This window comes from Morus notabilis, unplaced genomic scaffold, assembly GCF_000414095.1.
Source record: "Morus notabilis unplaced genomic scaffold, ASM41409v2 Scaffold21, whole genome shotgun sequence".
Classification (NCBI taxonomy): Eukaryota; Viridiplantae; Streptophyta; class Magnoliopsida; order Rosales; family Moraceae; genus Morus; species Morus notabilis.
The window spans coordinates 226,629-235,636 of record NW_010363416.1 but is presented as its reverse complement, the minus strand read 5'-3'; the positions used below and the strand labels follow the sequence as shown (position 1 = coordinate 235,636).

The following is a 9,008-nucleotide window of genomic DNA, read 5'->3' as shown; positions in this document are numbered from 1 at the left end:
AAACTTCTCTCACTTTCTCTCTCTTTTCTTCTCCGTCATTGTTCAAGAAACCTCCGATCATATTCAGGTGCTTGTTTTCGAAACCTCCCTTACCATCGCGAAGCTCTCGATGAGCTGAGCACAACAACATGTCATATGACCCCCAAATTTATCGGTAGCCCCCGCACTCGCCGGACAAAGTATCAGAAATACCCATTTCTTCCAATCGTCGTAACTCCTTCGTCCAACCTCCGATTAGGGGGCTCAAATTTTATCCCGGACATCATCTTGATCTCTTTTTTTTTTCTTTTAATCTTCATCACAACTCTGATACCAGTTATTAGGGAAAACACACCACTACACTTATGCAGCAAAAAAATAAACTGAAACAAAAATAACAAAAAAAATAGAAAAGACAAAGATTTAGGTGGTTCGAAAAAATTTACTACGTCCACGAAAGAGAGAAAAATTCACTAACAGTTTCAGAGTTACACACTCAACAAACTTTCTCACTTTCTCTCTCTACCCAAAATCCCTTACACCTTTGCCTATCTATCTCCTAACTTTTCTCTCTCTCTCTCAAAAGGAGACACTCTGGGCCTGTTTATAACTCGTTCCAAAATAATTTTATTTTTTGTATGAAAATGAAAATGAAAACGTTTTCAATCTCAGATAGAATTTATTTTTGAAAATGCGTTTAGTAATTTTATTAAGAGATTGCTTCAGTGTAAAAAAACTCATTAATGTCTCTTTCTCTCTCTCTGCTTGAGAGATGAGAAAACGAAAATAAAAAATAAAAACGACTAAAAGTCATTTTTCATTTCTTTCTCATTTTACACTAAACTAAAAAATCGTTTTCATTTATGTTTTTTGTCTTTATTGCGCCAAACGCTGTTTTAAAAACGTTTTTATTGAAAAACGTGAAAAATAAAAAACGAGATCAATTCCAAACAGGGTCTCTGTCTCTACACTTTTCTTTAAGCACACATAAAAACCTTATACAAAGCACTTATTTATAGACTTTTAATAATTCTTACCCAAAAATAAAAAACAGCAACTTATCCAAAAATCACAAAATTATTACTTTTTCAAAACTAATTTGAGTCATTTAACTAACATAAAATCAAAGATCCTTGCTTCACAAGGAATCAAACCAAACAAGTATGCTCTATGCCATAATGGGGAAAAGATGGAAGATAATAGAACTCTAGTCTCACATGGCATCAAAACAGAATCAATCATTTACTTGATTTTCCATCCAAGACAATTCTTGCCAATCAGAAGAATCCGAAATTCATGGTAGATGTGTTGTCCACAGTCCGCGGTGTCAAAGCCATTGTTGAGAGCATTATAGGATATTAAATTATAGCTTTCTAGCTTTATCCGAAATTCTGTCAGAGACTGTAAGATGATCTACTCGAAAAACGAGCTCGACAACATCAAGACCTTGGCCTTTTATGGAATTGAAGAGAAATATTCAATTTTTGAACTTAGGCCTTCTTTGGTTTGTATAACATCAAACAAGAAATTTATTCCCATTGAGACAAACCTTTGCCATGATGAGAAAGAGCTTGAAGATTGTAGGAATTTAGTCTCACTTGACATGAAAAGCAAATCGAATATTCGCTTGGATTTACACCCAAAAAGAACTTTGCTGCCAGTAACAATAAGCCTCCCAAAATGGGAAGATTCTGAAGTTTCACATAAGCGTCTTGTACACTTTCCTTCATGTCAAGACAATTGTTGAGAGCTTAACAGGTTTGAAGATAAGCATAAAATTTACAGAATCTTAAATCCTTAAACCGATCTAGAATAATGATCACCGGAAAATATCAATGGATGAAGTTATTGAAAAATTTGCTTGTTCATACTAAGAAGGAGATACACATTTTGTCACATTCATAAATAAATGCTAATATTTTTATATGAACCCCAAATGCCTGCTTATTGCAGCAAAATAAAGTCTCTCAGGAACTAAGATTTATTTTATTTTGTAATATTCATTTCAATAACAAATTTTTCTTTCTTTGTTCTTTTCTTTTTTTTTTTTTTGCCCTGAAATTTCCTTCTCTTGAAAGGGAATTGCGATGAATCATATTCGTGGTTGAAAGACAATACCCTTGAATTTGATGCGTCAACTGTGTTAATTATATATCATGTTGAAAGCAAATAAATATTTTTTTTTATAAAAAAACTATTCTTATTGTTTTACCAATTATTATTGCACACTTAATTAGTGGGGAGCACTGATAGACATAAAATCGTCATTCTTTTTATTTTTCAAATAATTTTATATGCAATTTTTTAGATAAAATTGTGAACTGTATTGTTGACATTCTGGTATATATTTTCTTAATACCAAGGTCAACTCCTGGTTTCAGCTTATGTTAAGTACAATTTTTTTTTTTAATATCCTAAATCATTTAACTACTTCTGCGCGTGATGCAGCAGCCATTATTTGGTCTAATTATTCCTATTAGATTGGTATAATAATGTCTCAGTTCTATCCTAATTCCTAAGCCAAATATATAAAAAGAAAAAAAAATGTATATTCTATCAATAAAAAATAAAGGAGAAAAATAGGATAATAATTGAGATTATTACAGCAAGAGAAAGAGAAACTTTTTCGTTTTGCCATCTTCATTGAAGCAAGAAAAACTGGACATATTTTCTCTGCACTGATAAATTTTTTTTGCAAAATCTAGAAAGTTTGAGAAGACTAAACTTGGTTGAAAGTTATAATATTTTCCAATGGAAGCTCCAACACATTGCAGTTACTTGTTCAAAGGATACCGCAAACTCCCATCAAGCAAATTGGGTTCATCTCAACATAAGGTAATTTCTTTTTTTCTTTTCTTTTTGAACCAACAAATTCTCTGCTTTAAAGTTTAAAGATCAACTAAATAAATAAATTCTATTTTTTTTTCTTTTTCTTTATAGGTAATTGTTCCAAAATTTTCCAATATTGTTTTTGTCTTTCCCTGTGACAGAATAACATATTTTGGAGAGCCATGAAAATAGTAACCTTGAAGGTTAGGAAATCTGTGACCATCAGAAACTTGAAAGCCTTAATACATACAAAGAAGGGAAATTCAAGAAACTCTCAAGAATCCCATTTGGTCAGTGATGATGGGCTTGAGAATGGACGCACAATAGTTGACCAGAACCAAGAAAAAGACCAGAGTCAGAATCGGATTCTGAATCTTCAGAATCCAACAAGGTTGAAAATCTATGTCAAAATAGCCTCAAGCAAGAAAACCGCTGTCGTCGAAGCGAATGGTTATCACATTGTCCATGACATCAAATCCAAAATCCATGCTGTGGAAGGAGCAAATCCGGACCAATATGCTCTATTCCATGATGGGAAGAGGCTTGAAGATTATAGGACCTTGGTCTCACTTGGCATAAAAACAGAATCAACAATGCATTTGATCTTTCATCCGAAAACTTTCTCGCCGATTAGCGTTACAACCCCAAGTGGGAAGATTCTGAAATTCGACGTGAACTTGTTGTACACCGTCCGTGATGTCAAGACAATTGTCGAGAGCATCATAGGATGTCCCGTCAGCGATTGTAAGATGATTTACGTGGGAAATGAGCTTGAGGACTCCAAGAGCTTGGCCTTTTATGGGGTTGAAGAGAGTTCAAGTTTGGAACTTCAGGCTTCTTGGATTCAAATATTTGTCAAGACATGGAGTGGAAAGACCATAACACTCTATGTTACACTATCGAACACGGTCAACGAGGTAAAGGAAAAGCTTTCCTGTAAAGTGGGAGTCCCAATTTGTTGGCAAAGTATTGTATTTTCGGGGAAAAGACTTGCTGAAAACCAGAATTTGTCAAGCTATAACATACATAAGCACTCTACTCTTCACATGGTACTTAGATATTGAAGTGTATATCATTGCCCTTTGAGGAATTGCAAATCATTAGTTGAATAAAGTTTTTGAAACTCTGCTTATATGCAATATTTTGACTTTAGATTTTTACATATTTTACTGTAAAGAAAAGGAGATAAATATTTTACACATTTACAAATGATTGCAATAATGTTTAGCTTTTTACAGAGATTTTTCTGTTCAAAAATCTGTCAAGGATAAATATATAAAATGTAATCCATGTATAGATTATTACTGTGATGCCTTGAAACTGAAAAGTAAGCAAGAAAGTTCCACTGACAGATTCAACTGAGCAACTTTCTTTCCTATGCTTTCTAGACAAACAAACAACAAAACTGCTGCAATGCAGGAACCACCTTCTTGGATTGAATTTTCCAGCCAGAGCTATCAATACCAGAAAGAGAAAACAAAAATGGCAAAAAAAAAAAAAACAAAAAAACAAAAAAAGAAAAGAAAAGAAAAACCCAATTGAAAGTTAGAATTATCTTGCTGCATTAAAGGGTCATGTTAAAAACCTCTCTTGAAGTGCAATTCGCTTATTTCTTATCTTCTGCCACTTCCTTATTCCCAGATTCAGACACTGCTCCAAGATCCAAGAACTGGTTATCTGTCAAGGAATTCTCGCCTTCTGACCTTGATGATCTTGTTGACTTTGTTGACCCTCCTTCAGTTGACCCCTTCTTCCTGCGAGAGCTTTTCGGGATGGCAGGCTGGTCTTGGTTGGAGATCTCTGGTCCTAGATTTGACTTTTGTTGCCGTCGAGAATGGCGGGAACTGCCTGAGGAATCGCGGGCAGGTGAGCCCATTGAACCATCCTTTGAACGGCGGCGCCTAGAATGTTTTGAACCGTCAAATCCTCGTTTGGTCGGGGAGCTTACAGGAGAACCTAGGTTCGTTGAATAGTGCCGTCTTGATCTTGAAATTTCATTTCTGTTCGTGGTGTCTTGAATTCATACAACCAATAAAAAAAGTGAACTCCATAAGGATTCAAGTTCAAATATCATTCTAGGCAAAAAGAGAAAATCATTAGGACAAGGAACCAACCTTTGGAGGATAATTGCCCAATAGATTCCAATGGCCCGGATGTGATTTCTGACGGAGATCTAAACTCGTTCATCTGATCACGATTTTCGCATAACATAGAGAAAATGTGGTTCAAAATCAAGTATCATTTTTGTCTTGTTCTCAAATGGAAATAAAATACAAAAAAGAAAAAGTTGGAAAAATTGAGGAATATGCTAATTTGTTACGTTGAAAAAGAAACAGATTAGAAACAAATATATAATGGTTGATATACCCAGCTAGGCATATTGGCAGAAGGGCCATCACATCCAATGTGTGCAACATGCTTTACATCTGTGGGAAAGCCAATTTGTATTTCCTCTTCTTTCTCATCTGCAAAATTTTCCATGATTTTAGAAATCGTATCCTTTTTTCTCGGCAATCAAACAAAGACTAAACCTTGAGAGTGATAACATTGAGATAATTATAAAGCCAAGTTGAGACCAGATAGAATAATAGAATACCGAACATCTGGGAAATGTATCTTAGGCCTTTCAGGAGGTTCTTCACCTTGGTCGCCATGTTCGGCCAAAGAGCTCAAGAAACTTCAACTCAACAAATGAACAGTGTACCGCGCCTTCTCTCTAGCTTCAATACCAGAAAAATTAATGAGTAGAAACGACAACTTGAAAATACCGTGAGAAAGAAAAACATAAAAAAGAGGCAACATAGTTATATAATTTGAATAACCATTTGAAAATTTTATAAGGATATTCAAGTTTGGCCACTATCACTTATCCCTTTTGTTTTCTTAGAAATTCTCTTTTCAGTGGGTTCTTTTTTTTTTTTGACAAAAGAACATGGAGATCAATATATTCCCCAATAGGGAAAATTGTTGTATATATAGGAAAAAAAGATGAAACACTTTTTTTTATGAACTCATACCTTCAGAGAAGTTGAGATGGCTGCATAAATATCGCTAACTTTTGCTATGTCCAAGCATACCTGCATAATACCGGATATTGCATCAATTGGTTTCTGTACTCTATAACCAAGGAATAGGAAAATTCAAAAAGAAAAAAAAAGTGACATTTACTCTATAAATTCTTGATTCAGAAACTAATAGGGAAGCTGGAAACTTGAAAATTCTTAAACGGAATTAGAATTGGAATTGAAATTGAAATTTGCGCAGGATTATTTTATTTTATTTTTTTATATTTTTCCTTGTTGACGGCCCGGTCCAGCAAGGTGGGGATGGTTCTAATATATTCCCCAATAGGGAAAATTGTTGTATATATAGGAAAAAAAGATGAAACACTTTTTTTTATGAACTCATACCTTCAGAGAAGTTGAGATGGCTGCATAAATATCGCTAACTTTTGCTATGTCCAAGCATACCTGCATAATACCGGATATTGCATCAATTGGTTTCTGTACTCTATAACCAAGGAATAGGAAAATTCAAAAAGAAAAAAAAAGTGACATTTACTCTATAAATTCTTGATTCAGAAACTAATAGGGAAGCTGGAAACTTGAAAATTCTTAAACGGAATTAGAATTGGAATTGAAATTGAAATTTGCGCAGGATTATTTTATTTTATTTTTTTATATTTTTCCTTGTTGACGGCCCGGTCCAGCAAGGTGGGGATGGTTCTAACCGGTGCCAGTCAATAAGAAAGAAAGCTATAGCTGGCCGGAATTTCAGGTGGAAATAAGGAATAGAGGGTGCACTAAAAATCCCCCAAGTCCAAAGCCTAAATTTGGGACCAACCGTTTTTCAATGACTGCGCGGGAAAAACGGTTGCTATAAAAAACTGTGAGGTGGGACACAGCTTTCAAAAATCTCAATAGGTTTTTGTTTTTGTTTTTAAATGTCTGCTTAGCACAAGTGGGACCTACTTATTTTCCATATCAGCAAGAGGTTTTTTTTGGCTTTTCAGTGGGTCCCACCCAACCCAACAACTCGGGTGAATGAAAACCATCTGCTTTAATTGTTAGACGGAGCTCGATGAAATTGTGTCAGTTTTACAAAATTTTTGTTTTGATATGCTTTTTATAATCAAATCTAACGTCCTAAAACATTTTATGCTATAGGTCCTATAAAAGCCTCCATAAACTAATTTATTGATAGGACATAAAAAAACTATGGACCTGTTATTTTTAGAGTGTGATTTGAGTGTAATTTTTAGTTGAATTTGAGTTATAACTTGAGTTAAAATTATAACTTGAGTTTGTGTTTGGTTGTGTACATTTGAGTTATGGTTTGTAGTGGTAGCAATTCGTGTCACGTGTCGTGTTTTGATCATTTTTTAAAAATTTGCAGTCAATCTGAACACGACCCGTGACACGAAATTTTTTAAAAACCGCAACACGATCACTTTACGAGTTGACACGACACGACCCGAAAATGACTCGTGACACAAAATTAACCAGTGAATCTGAAATTGACACGAAAAGTGTATACTTTAATTTAGTTTTTTACATATTAGAAATAACTTAGAATTCATGACACACTAAATTATAATAACATCCATTGAAATTAAGCAAATAATAGTATAAGATTTTGAGTATAACTATCATGATATTACAAGTTCATAATAAAATTTAAAATATGTAATGAAAAATATATGTATTTTTTAGTTTTTTAGGAGTTTCGTGTCGTGTTTGGGTTAGGCGGGTCCAACCCGAAATTGATCCGTATTTTTCGTGTCAATTTCAGGTCGACCCAATTCTGATCTGAACCTTTTTTTTCTCAACCCTAACCCGCAAAATTTGTGTCATTTTTGAGTCGTGTCGTCGTGTCGTGACCTATATTGCCAGCCCTAATGGTTTGAGATAAGAATATTTTTGAGTTTGTGTTTGAGTGAGTCAAAATTTGAATTTGTATTCAGATAGTATTTTAATAAAAACTCAATGGTGATGAAAAATTTTAATAGGGTATATGGTTGGATTTTATTCGTCTTTTTATTGTCAACGCATAGAAAAAAAATCATCTCAATCAGGATTAAAACGAAAAAGTTATAGCATTTTTAAGAATAGAAAAAATATTGTTCATTAATTTGAGTTTGAGTTTTTGAACTCAAGTTGAAGGAGAAACTTGAACTCGAGTTTTAGTCCCAAACTCGAGTTCAAACTTAAAAGAACATGAACTTGAATAAAGTTAGAACTCGAGTTGCATTTTTTTGAGTTTTTAAGGCTACCAAACACACCCTATGTATTGTTAGGAAACGTGTGTTTCCTATATTGTGGGCCACATATTTATTCAATAATTATATTAAGCTATTTAATTAATTGGACTAATTAAGTGATCTAATTATGGAAAGTCCAAGTCTCTTAACAAGGTATGGGCTGAATGGGTGGATACCCATATTGACCCAACTAGGTTTAATGGGAGCCTAATGAGGCAGTATATATAGAAACTTAGGTTATGGTCCCCAATACGTCAAATCATTCGGCAGTTTTAATTCTTCCCCATCTAGAGAGAAAACGCCCTATTAAGAAAGTAAGGAGATTTGATTGAGGAAGGTAATAACCGTCGTGCTCGTTGTCTTAGAGAATTCTACTGGAGATTCAAGGCTGCATCAATGGAGACAGGTATTTATCCTAACTTATTTTCTTAGTAATTTGGTGTGATGATTCCTGGAATGTGGAACATGGATTTGAAAGATCCAACAAATGGTATCAGAGCAGTCATCACATTAAATTATTGAGAGAATTTTTATCTCCAATATCTCTAGCTGAATATCATGTTGATTGATTCAAATGATTTTTCTTTTGATTATGGAATTTTAGATATGCTTTATTTTGTTAAGAAAAGCATGTATATAGATATAATCATATGAATTTTTTTTGGTGATTGATTTTAATCAAATTTGTTGAATAAATGCATAATTATTTATTATTCACAAAATTGATTATCTAAAAAATTAGCGATTAAGGAAATTTGTAAAAGGAATTTATTAGAGAAGTTTTGTTTTTTTCAGATGGTTCTGGAAATTTTTTTTTCCTTCGCTCTTTCTTCTCTTCGAATGTTGTGGCCGGTAGCAGCCTTGGCCACCGGCGCTGAGGAATCAAGGGCGTGGCCGTTGGGCCGCGCCGACGGGGTAGCCGCGGCGGGATGAAGACCAG

At 34.1% G+C, this 9,008-nt stretch overlaps 1 protein-coding gene and 1 pseudogene across 1 annotated transcript; one reads left to right on the top strand and one right to left on the bottom strand.

Annotated features, from left to right (window-relative positions):
* The first annotated feature begins 2,730 nt into the window (after window positions 1–2,730).
* LOC112092725 (polyubiquitin-like) lies at window positions 2,731–3,872 on the top strand. The gene is made up of 2 exons (XM_024169600.1): window positions 2,731–2,814; window positions 2,970–3,872. The coding sequence occupies exons 1-2, from the start codon at window positions 2,731–2,733 to the stop codon at window positions 3,870–3,872; spliced, it is 987 nt and encodes a 328-aa protein (XP_024025368.1).
* A 542-nt stretch (window positions 3,873–4,414) lies between these two features.
* Window positions 4,415–5,462, bottom strand: LOC21394963 (annotated as a pseudogene).
* Window positions 5,463–9,008: the final 3,546 nt, after the last annotated feature.

What these genes read in the sequence shown, in the direction of transcription:
- LOC112092725 (XM_024169600.1), top strand. Translation starts at nt 2,731, where the DNA reads ATGGAAGCTCCAACACATTGCAGTTACTTGTTCAAAGGATACCGCAAA. An exon ending in TGGGTTCATCTCAACATAAG is followed by an intron (nt 2,815 to 2,969) that starts GTAATTTCTTTT and finishes TCCCTGTGACAG; the next exon opens with AATAACATATTTTGGAGAGC.